The 17,400-nt window shown below is 49.2% G+C and overlaps 6 protein-coding genes across 6 annotated transcripts; 3 read left to right on the top strand and 3 right to left on the bottom strand.

Moving 5' to 3' along the window:
- Positions 1-722: 722 nt before the first annotated feature.
- BGZ61DRAFT_496459 (uncharacterized protein) lies at positions 723-2,141 on the bottom strand (the record flags this gene model as incomplete). Its single annotated transcript, XM_046251023.1, has 4 exons — positions 723-1,029; positions 1,091-1,260; positions 1,319-1,758; positions 1,811-2,141. The coding sequence occupies 4 exons, from the start codon at positions 2,139-2,141 to the stop codon at positions 723-725; spliced, it is 1,248 nt and encodes a 415-aa protein (XP_046100649.1).
- A 1,503-nt stretch (positions 2,142-3,644) lies between these two features.
- On the bottom strand, positions 3,645-5,186 carry BGZ61DRAFT_425863 (putative salicylate hydroxylase; the record flags this gene model as incomplete). The annotated part of the gene is made up of 6 exons (XM_046243662.1): positions 3,645-3,699; positions 3,749-3,827; positions 3,878-4,073; positions 4,131-4,652; positions 4,715-4,819; positions 4,875-5,186. 6 exons carry the CDS (start codon positions 5,184-5,186, stop codon positions 3,645-3,647), a joined length of 1,269 nt encoding a protein of 422 aa, XP_046100648.1.
- Positions 5,187-5,476: 290 nt separating this feature from the next.
- On the top strand, positions 5,477-6,668 carry BGZ61DRAFT_508131 (short chain dehydrogenase). The gene is made up of 2 exons (XM_046251944.1): positions 5,477-6,080; positions 6,144-6,668. Exons 1-2 carry the CDS (start codon positions 5,712-5,714, stop codon positions 6,579-6,581), a joined length of 807 nt encoding a protein of 268 aa, XP_046100647.1. The 5' UTR covers positions 5,477-5,711; the 3' UTR covers positions 6,582-6,668.
- A 520-nt stretch (positions 6,669-7,188) lies between these two features.
- On the bottom strand, positions 7,189-8,938 carry BGZ61DRAFT_496456 (putative dimethylaniline monooxygenase; the record flags this gene model as incomplete). The annotated part of the gene is made up of 2 exons (XM_046251022.1): positions 7,189-8,846; positions 8,902-8,938. 2 exons carry the CDS (start codon positions 8,936-8,938, stop codon positions 7,189-7,191), a joined length of 1,695 nt encoding a protein of 564 aa, XP_046100646.1.
- A 1,446-nt stretch (positions 8,939-10,384) lies between these two features.
- Positions 10,385-12,956, top strand: BGZ61DRAFT_535619 (uncharacterized protein; the record flags this gene model as incomplete). Its single annotated transcript, XM_046254288.1, has 4 exons — positions 10,385-10,752; positions 10,834-11,617; positions 11,682-11,933; positions 11,991-12,956. 4 exons carry the CDS (start codon positions 10,385-10,387, stop codon positions 12,954-12,956), a joined length of 2,370 nt encoding a protein of 789 aa, XP_046100645.1.
- A 797-nt stretch (positions 12,957-13,753) lies between these two features.
- Positions 13,754-16,645, top strand: BGZ61DRAFT_508129 (uncharacterized protein; the record flags this gene model as incomplete). Its single annotated transcript, XM_046251943.1, has 6 exons — positions 13,754-14,245; positions 14,354-15,048; positions 15,097-15,623; positions 15,692-15,987; positions 16,021-16,449; positions 16,483-16,645. The coding sequence occupies 6 exons, from the start codon at positions 13,754-13,756 to the stop codon at positions 16,630-16,632; spliced, it is 2,589 nt and encodes an 862-aa protein (XP_046100644.1). The 3' UTR covers positions 16,633-16,645.
- Positions 16,646-17,400: the final 755 nt, after the last annotated feature.

Here is a 17,400-nt window from a genome sequence, read left to right as displayed (position 1 = left end):
ATTCCGTGACAATTTTTTGTCTCAAAAGCCCGTGCTTGCCAAATCAACTTCCATCAATGGCGGGGTTGATTCGTGAAATCCGGGTTTAGGCTGGGTTTGAAAATGCCCCGAGTAGCTTCATTGTACACTTGCACATTTATTAGGTTACTCTGCCCACCGAGTTCTAATTGCTCAGGGATTTCCAGTACCATTTAGCAGATTCTTAAATCACTTCTTAGGCCTAGAGATTGGCTCTTTTTTACTAGCCGGCATTATTCTTGTATCCGTCATGTTTGTTCTATGCGATTGATTGAGGAGTGATTCTCCAATAATAAATGTTTGTAGGCCGGAGCTACGGAACAACCATTCTGTCATAGGCGGCTCAGGCTTTGACCATCGTAATATGTGCTGTTTGCAATTTTATGGGCTATGGTCTTGTACTAAACCAAGTTTATTCGAGCAGTGGATCGCGAGCACAGCAATTGTTCAGTGTGGGCCTTTTTATCGTATTAACTTGTAGACGTGAGGTGTTTCTCTTCAAAGAAGTTTATAAATCATCAGTTCTCAGATAAATACTACAATGCTCATTATATTGTAAGATTGGAAATAGAATTTTTATGAAGAAAGTTACACATGATTCAAATTGCAGAGCAATCGGGCCATAATAGGCGTCCGTGTAATTGAAACACGTAAGAGAAGATCGAAGTAACATTTGCGAACCTGAAACTCGAAACATATGACATTTACACTTCCTTGACCTTGTACTCTATCATAGTATTAGACTTGTGCGCGTACCTATCCCTCAGCTTTGCCGCGACCATGGTACCACCTGCTGGGAGGCGGCATGCTATAGTTCTTCCAGGGCTGGGAGTCGGTCCATTGGGAAGTTGGTAAGAGAACGGCAAGTACTCAGGCAGTAAACCTAGCTGGATCAAGACAGTTGCTTGGTCCCACGCAATATGCTCATGGTAGAGACGGTCACCGCGAATGTTGACCACGGCTGTGAGCGGAACTTCTATCTTGCGGCCGGTAGGGGGAATCCCGGGAAGCCTTGTGCGCAAAAGGTTAGCAATCTGAAGACGGATTTTGAACCGAGGCGAGGAATACGCACATCCAATCCAATTGGGATTTATGTGTGCACTTGAAGATGAACTCATCAATCACGCGATCAATGCCGATGGATCGACTAATGACTTCCTGCTCGGTGTCGTCGGGATTCTGGAAGATAAAATGATCTCGATAAAAGATTGATAAGTCCTTTCGTCCAACCCCACCAGTTAACTGGATTTGTCATTAGCATTGTATACCACCAGTTCGAGAATATAAGGGGACAACTTGCCGTGGTAATGTGATTTACATATGGTTCCTGAACCATAGTATTCATGGTACGCTCTACCGAGCGGTTCTCAAACTCATAATACGTATGCTCATCCCAGATGGCCTCCAGGTCAAAGTATGGCCCTCCCATGAGCGGCTTCAAGAAGGCGAGTGTTCGTGTGTGAGAGACGGCCTCGGAGGTATAATGGAAATCTTGATGAAATGGAGTGGCAAAAAGATGACTATTCGCAGTCGGGTAATCGTAGATAGTGAGCTCCTTGTTGCGAGTGAGAAGTCCCGTTGTCTTGCCAGCTAGGTGAAGGGCGCATGGAATACCGCTTCTTCCAGCTGCTTCCTCCAGTTGTGCCGAGTCGGAGAGTTCCCCAAATATAGTGGCTCCAACAATTTGAGGATAATCCTTGAGAAGCGGTGCAACGCGATTCCAAAGTTCTGGCGTGTATGCTAATTCCAATGTCAAAATAGGTATTGCTCAGCGTAAGACCATGGAACCTACCAATTAACCCTACAACGTTCTTGGGATTGGCGCACTCGTGCTTAGCAAAGGACACAATGGCCTCCTTTATGGGATCAGACTTGGTTTCAAAGGCAGATTCAGTGACCTCGACGGTCGTGTAGCCCTCTTCGCCCCATTTCATCAACGGGCATGGTATTCCTTCCTCTATAGCCAATGTGGAAGGACCAGTGACTCCTGTGTTGGGCACCAAGACAATGAGTCCAGGACCTTCTCCTCTTCGAGACAGAGGTTGCAGCAGGGTGATGCCTTGGCAGACTGGGTCTAGATGCGTCTCCGGGAGGAACGGAAGCTTCTCATACTTGGAGTTCATGGTGGCGGATAATGATTTGTCTAGCAGGACTGTGATTGATTGATAGTACTGGAGCTAATTTCTGCGATGCTAATAGGTATTAATATGCCCGTCTTTTATTCTTGATGAACGTCGATATTCCGTTATACTCTAGAAGCGCACGCCGCTTAAAGCGACCTTGAGAATCGCTCGAACCAGTAGGCCAATCCGGCGACGCCCCAGAACATGCCACATGACGGAATTAATTTCTAGGCAGTCTTGCCTTCCGCTGTCTTATCACAGCCAAATCCCATAAAGGAGCACAGACCTCACATCCGCATTTCGCCGAAGAGCATGCCGTCGATTAGGAACGGGGCTCCGGAATCCGGAAGTAGGAATTCGGAATTCGGAACCGCACCACCACGAGAGCGAGACAGAGATACCGTTGACGTGTTGCATCATTTTGGATAAGCGGATTGTCAGATATGCTATCCAGCCAGGAATCCCAAGAATCAACGTGATTGATAAGGTGTCCAAAACTAGCCACCTCGGGGTCCCATGTCACAATGACTGGCTTTCCACGGTCATTTACCTCATCATGGTCTCCAATAAATCGCCAGTCAAAGTCAAACCCTATCTTTAACTAGTCACCTGGTCTGAAACTAAAGATTCATCAGCATGGAGCAACTTTCAGGCCGATTGCTACATAGGTCACATACCAGTATTGACAGCCCCATTTCAAGCCCACTATTATCTCGAAGTTTAATTTTTGGATACCTCAGTCCGCTGATAAGTTACGTAAATTTCCCGCCTTTTGATGTTTCCTTGGCATTGGCATGTGTGTTCTCATATGTCGCAGGTCCAATCTTTGAAAGTTCAAGAAGCTGGCGCAACTCCGAAACTTTCTCTCCTGGTACTGAGACCTTATAAGGTAAAGGCTGAGACTTTGCAGTCTTTGGGATAGTCGCAAAAGATAGCTGAGCAGACATTTTGAGCTGTTTGGTAATAGAGAATGACCTGAATTGGAAGGGGTTCAAATTGAATATCAAAGGTCGAAGTAATTGTTTCCAGAAGTTCCCTGTCAAAGAGCCCATTTAGTCCTAGCATTTTATAATCTAGAAATATTTGAGTATTTCGGACACTGATGTAAAGATAATCTGGCTTACCAATTCACCATCTGCCGAAAACATTGCCGAACTTGGTTACATGCGCAATACTGACTAATGGAAAACGTAATACCGGAGCGGGGGAAGGAGATTATTAAATGATCATGCCGACTCTGAATAAATTATAATATAGAAGCCAAATCGGATGTCACACTAACGCTATCAGAGGTGATACGTTCAAATTTGAACCATGTCGCACTATTCATCAAACCAGGGACCGCATCTAGTGTGATATAGGGCTGCGGCGTATGGATCTAGAATGACATAGGGAGGCTGAAGTACGTGATAAATGTATCTTAAAGCTATTTCTTTATTGGATAGGTGGATACTTCTGAGTGCACCCAAATACTTGAATATCTCAAGTCAAGTATCTATGACTCTAATTTCCTCTGCGTGCCTGAAATTCTTGCTCTACATGAGCGTCCATATCGTACCTATTAAGAGTCAGCATTTATTCTTTCATTAGAACAAGGGATCACAAACAGATTCATTTCCTCAATTGTGAGCTTGTTGGTCTCGTCAGAAACCTTGTACACTGGGGTATTCGTATTGCTCGAAAATCCTAGTTTCATTAGCCCCGGGAGGTTGGGCCTGGTTAAGTTCAAGACTTACCAATGCGCTCATTGATATTCTCGCGGGCTCGGGCTGATGCTGACTGGACCTTAGTAGCTCTATTCTTCCGAACCTTTTCGTAAACCTCCAAAGACTCCCGGATGTCACCATTGAAGTTTTTCTTGCTGAATACGAGGCCAATAGCTGCAGCATCCTCGATTGCCTGACAGGCACCTTGGCTCTGGTCGGGCATCATCTACAGTCACTAGAGATTAGTATGTGTAGCAATGCAGATGACGACCTTGAAACGTACTGGGTGAGCAGCATCTCCCATTATGCATGCCAATCCCTTCTGCCAAAACGGGTAGGGCTCGTGAAGCCAAAGCCTCCATGGTCGTACCTCGGCCCCAATGGCCAGGTGCTTAAACACTTGGCGGTCCAAGTCAGGATACGGGGCCAGAAGCTCCTCTACAGTGGCTTCCTGGTCCCAGCTGTGGTGGGCCAAGTCACTTGCCTCTCTTGGGAAGAAGCAGTAGTAGGAAAGAAGGGTGCCACCATTGCAAGGAGACAGGACAATCTTGTAGTGAGTATCGTATCCACCCCAGTATTCGAGAGCGCTGTTTTGGGAATAGTCAACGAGTCCCAACTCAACAGCTTTTGCAGTTTCGACATTAGCATGGAGGCAAGTACAGGTTGCAGGTTTACGAGATGCCTCGATGCCAAAAATACTGCGGAGCGATGATCCAATACCATCAGCGCCGATGATCGCGTCGTGCTTTGCCTTGGCGCCGTTGGCGAACGTGATGTCACCAGTGTCAAGGTCCACCTTTTCAACCTAGAACCAAGATTGTAAGCAAGTCTAGTGCAATAGAGTTGAGAATATCTGGTATTAAATACCTTGTGGTTCACGATAAGTTTGGCGGGGATGCCCTCGCCCTCTTCGCTCACAGCGCTATCCATCAGCATTTTGTGCATATACTGTCGATGAAACATGTTGTAGTCCTGGTTAAAGTCAGCGACAGGTCGATCGTCACTTTGGAATTAACATGATGCTTACATATCCCCAGCGTTCCTTATAGTCATGCAGATCATAGACGCTAACTGGCTCGCCAGTCTTCCAGTCACGGCTGATGAGTTTCTTCAGCAGGACGGGGTCGCCGAGCGGAATATTCACGTTCCACTCCTCCAGCCATTTGGTACCGTTCGCAGCACATGAGATTGAAGCGCCAACTTCGCCGGCGAAATCATTTCTCTCGTAGATGGCGACTTTGTGTCCCTGCCTTCGCAAGGAAGTGGCCGCTGCCAGGCCGCCAATTCCACCGCCGACAATGGCGATATCGAGCTGCGTCCAGCCAGTTTGAGATGGCATCTTCAGATGTAATTGTGGAACGAACCAATTGTGATTGCTTCAGAACTTGATTGCCTTCGTCTGGGGTGTTATATTGAGATCTCAACGACGAGATGATGGGATACATATTCGCTGATTGCGCCGAGTCAACACCATGTAGTCGGAAGTGATTGTTTTCACCTTGCTTACGTTGCCATTTGCATTATTTCCGATTCCCCACTCTCGTGCAACTTTTTTGTTGTACTTTTTCCGGGTCGGTTCTGGTCCGGAATGGTGAACTCATTCCTCTATTCCTACTCCGGAATCTAATTAGGAAGCGCGCCACTTTCCCAGTGACTCGCAGTCCGGAACACTTGGGCCGGACTTCGCATTTCCGGCTAACTTGGTAGGAATCGGGGAATCTCTGGTTCTGTAGATTCTTTTAATGGATTGCAACTTCAAAGTAGTTGTGAGTGAATTTTCTTTCTTTCCGCATACTCGATCTGCTGGTTCTTCTCACGGCGATACTCTTCCATACCCCCACACTTTTGACTGGAAAAAGCGACAATGGCAACCTTTACCAACATCCGCGAGCAATTTGAGCTTCGTGGACGCAACTATGTTGTGACAGGCGGTGCTCAAGGAATTGGCTTCTGTCTGGTCAATGCGATTGCTCAAATGGGTGGTAATGTGGTCGCGCTAGACCTCAAGGAAACCCCAAGTGAGGGCTTCCAGGCTTTGGGGCAGAAATATGGCGTCACCACTGGCTACGTGAAGGCAGATGTCACAGATGAGAAAAGCATCAGCGACGCTTTCCAAAGTGCTGTCGGCATTCTAGGAGGGGTGGATGGATGTATTACGTGTGCCGGCATCGCATTGGAAAAGCCATTCGAGCAGACCACCTTCGATGAAGTTAGCAGAATACAGAACGTCAACGTTTGTCCTCCCTCCCTCTAATCCTCAACAGTACCACAAGACATACCCGGCTAACATCAACAGGTTGTTGGAACTTATATCACAGCCCAGCTAGCGGCAGAGCAGATGAAGAAGCAAGGCACTGGCGGGAGCCTGATTCTTGTTGCCTCAATCACCTCTCATACAGTCCTCCCGTTTCACCACATGTCGGCCTATGGTGCTTCAAAGGGTGCGGTCAAGATTTTGTCCGAGGCCCTGGCTGTGGAGCTCTCGCCATCCAAAATTCGAGTCAACAGCATCTCCCCTGGATTCATCGACACTGAGATGACCCAGGAGGTCCGCAACGCGAATCCTATTATGAATGATATTATGAACAAGACGCCGCCTCTGCAACGGATCGGTACTAGAGACGATCTGATGGGTGCGGTTATCTACCTTTTGAGTGATGCGTCAAGCTACACCACCGGGTCGGACATTGCGATCACTGGTGGACTGCATATTGGTCGGTTCATTGGCACCTGAATCACGACTCATCGTCCATAGTTCATGTCTTCATCAATATCTAGGGGTCAGCGATTGGTCAAGACTAATGTCTCTCGTAGATTGATAGGGAAAAACTATTTGCACTTCTGTAATGCAATAGACAATTTTCGTATCCTCCTCGAACGAGCAGCTCATGAGTTTGAACACCCCAGGGTCAGCCATTACCCCACGGCCCCAGAAAACATACTGAGCAACCTTTAAAGTGAAGTATTAAAACCTTGGTGAAACAATTACACATCGGAGACCGTGCCAAATACTCATATGTAATTCAGCATACAACTTGCCGTTGTATGCACTTCCAACCATCCGTAGTTAACCGGCTTGACGGCAATGATTTCGCAGTCAGACCAGCGAAGACCGTCCTTTCGGATAATTAACCAGCTCGGCTCATAGCCCTAGATCTGTTCATGCACAAGCCGCGTTTCAATTGCAACCCAAGCAAATAGTCTGACCTGGAAAAGTTCGAAAACTCTGCAGAAGCATAGCCTATACTGAATCGATCGAGTGCACAACAGTAACTTGAACTCAATGGACTACATTATACCAAAAGTTATACATACTGTCACCGTTCTGACCTTGAACTAGACTAGACTACTCTCGGTCCGTTCGACTTGGATTCAGCTTCAGTCCATTCATTGATTAGCCCGCTGTAGTCCCGCGGCTTGTATGGCTCAGTGATTTCTGCCATTCGCGTAGCCTTCCGCTGACTCTTGAGCCCCAAATCATTGAGCAGCAAGTCTACATAGGGCAGAGAATCGAACGCAAAGTCCGGGATTGAATCTCCGTACCCACAAGGGTATCTCCACTTGCCAAATCGGGTGTAAAGCATCGTTTCTTTGACGACCTCGTCCTGGTTCTTTGGTAGTCTCTTGAGTTTATTGTCGAAGAAGGCCGATATCCAGAGGGCTTGGGCGTTGGCAAACATCGCCGTGCTAGTGGTAGACACCATGCCGGCAAACGCAACATTGCGCTTGGAGACCAAGTTCGCGGGAACAATAAATCGATAATTGCGAAGAGGCTCAGAGTCCTTTCGCTCATATCGAAGGACTGGCTGCAACTTGAGCATGGGGAATGATTGGAGGATTTCCTTGTCCGCCTCTTTGCACATGATATCTCGCTGGCCATCCTTGTATTCGAGCTGGGCCACGTCTTTGCATTTGGAATAGTCAATGATAGAATCCTTCTTCCAGCCGGTTGCACAGACGACGACATCGGTTTCGATCACTTTGTCATTGGTGAGATAGACATTTTGCCCATCAAGTTTGGTAATGTCTGCTAGGTGAACTCGAATCTTTCTCTGCTTCACGAGGTCCCAGAGGCTCGAGTCAAAATTGTGAATTCCGACTCCACTCCCGGTCCACATTGCAGAGTACCAGGGCTTCAGCTTGAAGAGTTCCGAGTCGTCATTAAATCCATTTGCTTCAATAGTGTCGGCAGTCAATTTGTTCCAGTAGTTTTCGACGAGAAGCCTGCCAAAAGCAGTCCCATGGAGGAAGCCTCGAGCAACACCAAACCCATCTTCTCCGCCCCAAGGGCAAGGGCTGAACCAGGTCATAAAGCGCGTGTGGATAAGTTCTTCCACCATTGTCTTGAATGGAGTTGCATAGGGCGGGTTGAGCCAGACGGGGCCTTGACCGGTTGGGCGGATAATGAGGTCGACCTGAGCATCCGCTTCTGTTGCAAAAGCATAAGCGCAGTCATATGCAGACTTGCCACCGCCCACGATTACTGCTCTCTTTGATTTGGAGATGGTATCTCTATGAATGCAGAAGTCTTTGGCGTGGAAAATAGGCGAAGTAAAGTTCTCCTGTCCAGCATAGGTGGGCATGTTCGGCTGAGATGTCAAGCCGGTAGCGATAATGAGCTTCTCAGTCTCCAAAGTTTCTCTCGAATCACTGGATGAGACATGGAGAAGCCAACCCCCGCTTTGAGAGCCCTCAATGCTTTCGACTTTGGTATTTAAGCGGGTGCGATCAGCAACTCCAAACTTGGTGGCAAAGTCGGTCAGGTAGCGGTGCAGAACGCCAGCCGGGATGTGTTCACCTGGCTTGACGCCGTACACATCCTCGTCCATTGGAAAGTCGGGATATTCGTATGACCCGAAGAAATTATTCGATTTGAGGCCTGGATAAAGCCGGTCATTGGACCAGGTGCCGCCGATACTGCTAGCAGAATCGATGACAAGCAACTTCACTCCTGGGTGGAGCTCCAAATATGTCCTAGCTGCGGCGAGCCCGAACCAACCTTGTGCGTGGTCAGTCTTACAAACTGTCAAGATCTATAACTTTGAAAGGCTTACCAGCTCCTACGACTATGAGATCATAATTCGTGGTCATCTTTGCAGTTATTGTTTGTATCTGTGATTTGAAAAGGGCCGGACCGAGTAATTACAGAAGGGAAACGGTATATTTTTACCAAAATCTCCATTATGTTCAAGTTAGTTATGCTTAACAATGCTGTTTAGCCTTCCTAGACCAGTATTCCGTTAGGAAGTAACTTAGGTCCTGCCAGGTTTCTTCCGGGGAGGTACAGGGTCGGAACCGCGATCAACATGGCGTTCGTTCCGCCAATTTTGGTTCCGGAATGTCGGAACGCGGCCAATGTGGGGCGTGGGCAGCCCGCCCAGACGATTACTCCTCCCAGACTCCCTTCTTATCATTGGAGGACACGTACTTACATTATCTCTCTGCACGATAAACTATGGCTGTAATTCCACAATCTTCCACACTCTGTTGGATTTGGAATCGCTTCTGTGTGGATGTTTTCTCCCTGCGGCTCCAGAGTTGCCTGCCAATCACATTTCCCCCGGCTCTCCCTGTGCCCCTGAGATATTTGGAATTCTTCAGCTTCATACAACGCTGATGTAGAGTTAGCAATCACAGTTTTGCCAGATGCGGAAGATAACCGAGCGAATTCTTCCAAATTCCTTATCTTTCTTCGCCGCTCTGGGAGTGAAGGCTAGGTTTACTGTAAGATGAAGACAAGATGAGGCTGTAGATGTGGGTTCTCCCTCATGTCCGCAATTTTTATCAGGCAAATATAGCACTATCACAGTGAAAGTGAAATAAAATGGATAATGGATATCATTATAGTAATTCTCAGAGCAATTTCTTCGCTAAAAACAGTGAGACACCATCAGAAGGTGTTTGTTTCCGACAGGCCAAAGCACTACAGAGCACGATGATCGTAGTGGAAACCTTGTTATCTATGCAGACGTAATAGTGGGTAATTGTCCAATAGGCCTGTTTGATTTGTGACAGGATCGGGGAAGGATCGGGGATCGGGGGGTGCCCGGGGGAGGATCGGGACAGGCGGGGAAGATTCAAGGGGAAAGCGACTGAGTAATGGAACCAAAGTTGAAGTCCAATGGGCATCAAATACGACACGAGTCAGTCTCCGCTTTCCCGGTACGAATGAAAAAGTGCTTCAGAGGCATAAAACCGGAGTAAGGCAAGGGATCTGTGATCTATGCTGGGGTTGCGGGCGGTTGATGATAAGACCTTGCAAGACGAATGCTTTAGACGCCATAAACTATCCCAGCAGATAGGCATTACCCCTCTGTGCCTCTGTGCTTATCACGGGGCGAGTAACTTAGTGAGTAGCGTGCGCCAGTCCAATATACTTCAGATCCATTCGTGACCTATTTCAAGGTCATGCCCCCCACCCCCGGATTCGCTAAGCGCACGGTTGAGACCTCCCGCTACTCCATCTTCATCTCCGCTCCGCTCGCATCCAAACATTTCCCTGAGCGTTCACCCGTCTACCGGTATTTAATATTTACCATGAGAGGCTCCCACATGCGCGTAGAGAAGCGGTCGCTCGTCAATCCCGCCAGCACCAACGAGCCGGTCAAGAGGCGCGCCCCGTACGCCCCCCGAGCCTGTGATGTCTGCCGGCGTCGCAAAGGTCGCTGTGATGGCCAGAAGCCTTGCGAATACTGCCACTCCCGGGCAATGGATTGCTGCTATAGCGACGGCAATGCCTTGCGACATGACAGCCAAAACCACGATGACCAGGCACTCGACAACGTGACAAACGACACCCAGACTCACGATAGCCAAGCCCACCTCATGCCCTCCACAGAGCCAGACGGCAGCGCTCCACAAGCTCCACGCGCTCCACAAGAGCCGGCGGTGGCATGGACACCAGAGTGAGCCATCCTTGACATCCCTTCACTAGATCTACCTTCCTGAAATGAAGTTCCTTGAGACTAACTGCCCATGCACTGCAGAGCTCTGAGCACCGTCATTGCAAACATGCAAGTGCAACTCAACGCTCTCATGACCCATGCCAGGATTGCCACTGAAGCACAAAGTCCGGAGCGGCCCCGAACGATGCCTACACCTGTCAGCAACTCATTAAACAACAGTGTGCCACCTGGACCCGGGGCCAAAACTTCGCTGACGGCACCCTCGCCCACAGCCGACATCCGGCTTCGAAGTTCTGTCCGACGGTTTTACGGACCGACGAGCCCTGACTACAGCCTCAACGCAGCACTCATCAGGCTTGAGCAGAGAAATTCCAACGATTCTGGGACTGAAATCGACGATCAGAGAGTGCCCGGTATTGTCGACAGCCAGAGTGACGACGAAGACCCAACCGGGGGGGCGGACAGCAGTGATGCAGTGATATCTTCCAATAATCGGAGGCGACAAGCCCTGTCAAAACTCCGAACCCTGCTATCCAAGCCAGAGGCTACGCGACTACTCTACGTTTATCAAGATGCTATTGGAGAGATTCATCCAATCTGCGACATTGCATCCCTCGTAGAGCAAACTGAAGCTTTCTACAATACCTCAGATACCGATGCAGAATGGAGGAGCTACGCTGATCCACTCAACGAGGAAAACAATCTGCTGATTGTCAACCTCGCTATTTCTATTGCTCTATTGGCCGAGTCGGGTTCCCAGTCCGAACTGGGGAAGGCTCTTTTCGAAAGCTGTCGAGACTTGATCAATGCCAAGCTCGCGGCGCCGGCCACAGGCATCAAGAGCGTCACCGTCGTGCTTTTAGCTGTGAGTGACCCTCCCGCGTTTCCAGGAAATTTTACGGGGAATTAAGCTGACGCAACACATGCAGGGCTTCTATCATTACTTTGGGGGATGTCTGACGCTGGCATGGCGCATGTGCGGGTCCGCGGGACGGATGGCTATGGAACTCGGGCTTCATAGCGGAGTCGTCTCGCGACATTATCCCGAGTCGGATCGGCGACGTGCCGAGGTTATAACCATATCATGCAGTTTAGCCATCCTCGATCGCCAGTGGAGTGCAGCCGCTGGACTACCACCCCACTTCCAAGAGTCCGTTTTTGAGCTTGCGCAGGCATCATTGGTAAGGATATCGCTGTCTTGCAAACACATTATGGCGAGAGGCTGACTCGACACCTAGGTCCAATCGCCCTATCTCAAGGCCATGATGACATTCACGCTCATGAGCTACAAATTTAACGAGCCAATTTCCCGTGCCGCAAATGGTGGCTCCTGCGAGGATGACGACGCTTTTGAGGTGACCAACATTCAGATCGAACAGTGGAGGAAAAAGGCTCTCGAGGAACAAGGTTTCGTTCACCCACGCTTATGGCACTCGATGGCCACGATGATCCCCTTGTCGTGGACTACAATGTTATATCTCCGGGCCAATGCGGTGCGAATCATACTACTAAGGTCATTGTTTCTCTCAACCTCGAATCGGGCTGCTTGCAGGTGCAAAGTCCAGCCCGCGCTGGAACTTATATCCGACTCCATCAACGTCATCTCTATATTGGACCACACCACGGATGTGTACAGAAAGCAACATCCCCTCTTTCAACACTTCCTTGCTTCAGCTTGCGCGTTGCTATTTCTCATTATTGCATATACCAATGAGACGGGCGCCGCATCCTCGACCAACTTTCCTGTTGATTTTGCTGACTCGATCAATCGCAACTTTATGAAGGCCTTGAGTCTATCCTCCTCTTATAGCAACCTGTCTCAGTCATCTCACAAGCTCTGGAAGCGACTGGCATCTTTGCGAGAAACTTTGTGTCACATGGACATTCTGTCTCGTGAGGAAGCTTTCGGTGCTCTAGGCAATGCCGTGTCCAGGACAGACCAGACACCTCCGTTCCAAAACCAGGCCAGCAGTGGGTTCATGGACAGAGGCTCAAACAAGCACCAACTTGCATCCCCAAGCACATCCTTGAACAACTCGATGATGTACGAAACTGGATTCTTCGGTGACACGAGACGTGGCTTGGACAACGCAGATAGTCTTGGGGTTGGCGCTTTTGACAAGTCAATGTCATTGTTTGACCCATTACTCTTTCAGTGGCCACTAGCTGAGACTGACACATTCTTTTCCGAGGCTGGGTTTTAATGGGTTTCATATCACCCTTGTTGACTATTAACTACATTTAAGGAAGAAAAGGGATATCTAGCAGCTCATTATCTGAGATGAATCTAGACATTGACAATTTCCATTGATCACTCTGTCGTAAAGCATCAGACTTCTTCAAATACTAATGTGTGTGTGATATTGTACTTTTTGCCACTATGGCCGACCGTGAAGCAGAGGTCGCTAAGGTGATGAGTCGGGGAGAATTTATTTCACTCCGAAAGAGCACGCTAACTGCCTACTTGAGGTCGAGCTGATTTGTCGAGCCGAGAACCCAGGTCTAGGCTGGTGATGAATGCTAATAACATTGCTGCAAAGGATCACATAAACGCCGGGGCTAGGATGAAAAATCAGCGCTCTATCTGATTGGAATTTGCACTTCCGTCTCAGCTGATGGCGTGAGAGAAGTCAGCGTGAGCACCACTCCGCCCAATTCCTACCCTTCATGGTAACAGCTTCAACGCTGACAAAATACCGGAGAAAGAATTAAATGTCAGCTTCACCATGCTTTCAAAACCAGGGGCCATCATGCCGCACACTGTTTCCAGACGCCTCCAACCTCAGCGCGGGAGGCGGGAAAGCCCTCCGATGGGCCATCTCAGCCTGATTTCAGCCGCACACGAGCTGCATGTTGAACGAACAAGAGTCACGCGGGGTCAGGCAGAGGGAATTCGGCTGATGATATGATCTGAATCGTGTAAGCAAATTGCCTCACCAGGAACTGTCACTTTCTTTGAACCTCCCGAGCGCAGACCCGACGGACCCCGTTTCTTGCCACGATGGACCCTCTATCCATCCTCTCCGTAGTCGCTGCCGCGGTGCAGTTTGTCGATTTCGGGCAGCGACTATTCTCCGAGACTTGGCACATCTATCGCTCTGCGTCGGGCCAGAGCCTTGTTCTGGAGAATCTCTCGGCAGTTTCAACCGACATCACACAGCTTTCTACGACTGTGAAAGAGACCCTGGCAGCTCAAAAAAATGGTGCCTCTGCCGCTGAAGATGCCGACAGAGAATTACTCCGTCTCTGTGCCGAGTGCGATGCCATCGCGACGAAGGTACTCACAGTTCTGCCCAATGCCAGCTCGGCCTTTCAAAGCCAACTGGCCCAGGACAAGCAGGCATTTGACCGAGCAACATTCCTAGAATATGAGCGAAGATTCGTTGGAGAATGTTTCCGAGCTGCACCGAAAGGCTGGTGGCAGCGGAGGGATATCGAGGAGATCACGGAACGCCTGAACAAAGTGCGTCAAGATGTCATGATGGTGGCGACTGTTTCTATCTGATATGTTCTCTATTACCCTACCATGACCTATTACTAACTTCCAATGAATGAATCTAACCTCACGCTTACAATTTATCTCCCCAGGTGTCACGCACAGAACATCAAGCACTGGGAACAGCACTTCAGCGACAAGCTCGATACCATGATAGGGATGCTGTCACAAACTTTGGAATCGGCTGGACGTTCCGGTCCAGAACAGAGACGAAGCCAGAACCAGAAGACCGTTGAGAAAACCGCTGCAGACTCGATGCATCGAAACAGTGTGACGAATCAGGTCACAAAACGTATTTGGAGTACTAACTGGGAGCCTGATGCGTCACTCTTGGCCTCGTTCCCTCAGCACACCGACTTGTCGGTCGAAGGACTGAACTCGGTTATCTGTGAGAGCCTTCGTTTCGACTCAATGGATAACCGGGAAGAGGCGATTACCAAAACCTTTTATCGTACATTTCAGTGGGTATTCGGCAGAGTTCCACAGATCTCGCCCGAAGGACTGTCAATGTGGTCCAGTCTTCCGGACTGGCTCGAGGGCAACTCTGGGCTCCCTTATTGGATCACCGGCAAGCCTGGTTCGGGCAAGTCTACCATGATGAAGTTCATTCTGAATCATCCAGCATTGGACCACCACCTGCAGATATGGTCCCAGGGTTCCGCGCTATACAAGATCAAGTATTACGCCTGGAAGCCAGGATTCGAGATGGGAACATCTGCGGATGGCCTGTTGCGCACCCTCCTCCATCAGATGCTCGTTATCAACCCGAACTTGACACCGCAGCTATGTCCACGACGATGGTCGCTTTTCCGTGCCACCCGCGAGTCTGCCATGTTCCCTCCCTAGAGCTCGTGGGAACTTGAAGAGTCCTTCTCGCGCCTCCTGGCCTACTCGCAGGACAAGTTTCACCTCGTACTCTTCATCGACGGCCTCGACGAGTTCGACCTAGCTCCTGTTGAGTTGTGCCGCAAGATACAGAGCATCTCTTCTCACAGCACAGTCAAAGTCTGTGTTGCCAGTCGACCTTGGCCACAGTTCAGTGACGCTTTCGTCAGCAGTCCAGGGCTACAGATGCATCTTCTAACGGACACAGATATCCAGGTCTTCGTGCGCGGCCACTTCCAAGGAGTTGTCGCGTTCCAGGAGTTGAACAATATGTACCAAGGTGGCGGCGACAGGCTCCTCACGGACATTGTCAAGAAAGCCAAAGGCGTCTTCCTCTGGACTGCTCTAGTTACCAAGACTCTTATTGAGAACCTCGTTGATGGGTCGAGTTTGCGTCATCTTCAAGAAACCCTCGACACGATGCCGAGCGAGATCGAGAGCCTGTACGATGCTATATTCGCAGCTATTTCTCCAAGACTGTTACCCGGGTGTCTGCAATGTTGCAGATATATGCACTGGCTGCTCAGCGGCTCGATTGGATAACGTTGTGGCTCGCAGATGAGACGAGAGGCGGGTTGACTATGCCTCGAATTCAGGCTCTAGACATGAATCAGGTACAGGCATCACTGAAACGCCGTCTGGGCGCCCGGACAAGGGGCATCCTTGAACTCGTACCCCAAACACGAACCGTCGAGTATCTTCATAGAACGGCAGCAGAATGGATCAGCCAGCCGCATGTCTGGAAGCGATTGCGATCCGTGAGCTCCAAGGGCTTCGATGCTCACTTCTGCCTTTTCCAAGCAGAGACTATTCAAGCAGAAGATGCGTCCCACGCGAAGCAATGTTCCCTTCCAGTCAGTCCAAGATTCTGGAGCCATGTAGCGAAGACGTTGCATTACGCATCCCACGTCGATCCGAAGATCATCTCGGATGCCGCTCTCACTGCTATGGCTGACCGATTCAACGACGCTTCGACAAACACTTTTGCGAGCTATATTCAATTAGATGCGGCACCAGGGCTATCTTGGACATCATACAAGTCCATGGGGGTGAGGTCTGACCTACGGCCAAACACGTTCGACGGGTTGGCAGCGCAATTTGCTATTCTGCCCTACATTCGCTGCAAATTCAAGGAGAAACCACTTCGTTTCCACCCAGTTCCCCCGAAGCGGTCAATCCCCTTGCTCGAGCAGGCCATCTTTGGCCCTCAAAGGTATAGTGGTCCAGGATCACTGTCTAAAATTAGCCAACCAAATATGCCAATGCTCCCCTATTCCCGAAGACTAGAAGTAGTTGGCTTTCTTCTTGAACGAGGAGTACGGCAACCAGGTATTGTATCTTTGATTAAGAACATGAGCTCTTCCGACAGGGATGAGAGAGACAATTGGACTGGCAACTTTAATCGATACTTGAACGATGTTATGCAGCTCCTAGTTCACTATCGAGCGATAAGTGGGGAGAGGAGAAGCTACGTGAAAAGACTGCTTGGATTAGGTTAATGTTCGATAAGTGTGACGTTCAACAGGATTTGGTTGGATTGAGAATCTAAACATTGTATTGCGATATTATTAATCACACAATTTCTCACTATAATAAACAATATCTAAGCTATTTACATACACCTGGCCAGTCGAGCTCCTTCCCGGCCTAGTCAGACGTTCTAGTTTACTATTGCCGTGGGTAGGTATCCTCGGTTGGCGGAATGGTCTGGCTACCTTGCGCTGTGTCGTCTGCGCATCGTCTTCTGACGGAGGAACTGACCTGCCCCTCTGCCTTTCTTCTTTCGGCTGTTGCATCGTGGAGAGATATCCAAGGTTCGAGTCGAGTCGATTGGCAGTACATCGGAAAGTAGAAACGGCCCTGTGGCGATACGGGCTCGGTCTCGGGTGTCGTGCGACATGAGTCTTGATAGTGGAACTGGCAACTGGCGGGATATGATGGTTTGCTGCCGCTGTCACTTGCGTTCAAGGCGGATCTGAGGCTATTCCCTAATCCTGTCACTGTTTTACCAACGGCCACGGGGCCAATTTTTGGATCGCTTCATCCAATATTCAGGCCCATTCTCAGATCATGCTCAAATCTCGGCCCTAACTTGGGTCTTGAGAAAGTGACCAGCCGAAACCAGCAAGTATCTGTGCCTGGGAAATTGAAGGCTTGAGGTAAGGTTAAGTGCGTCGCAGCTGTATTTTTTGAGTTATTGTACTTCTAGAAGCACGGTGTAGCACTACTGTGTCCCCTACTGTTTACACTAGGTGCAACTTTGATCA

This window comes from Ilyonectria robusta (genome assembly GCF_021365365.1).
Source record: "Ilyonectria robusta strain PMI_751 chromosome Unknown BGZ61scaffold_18, whole genome shotgun sequence".
Taxonomy (NCBI): Eukaryota; Fungi; Ascomycota; class Sordariomycetes; order Hypocreales; family Nectriaceae; genus Ilyonectria; species Ilyonectria robusta.
This window is presented reverse-complemented; position numbering and strand designations above follow the sequence as displayed.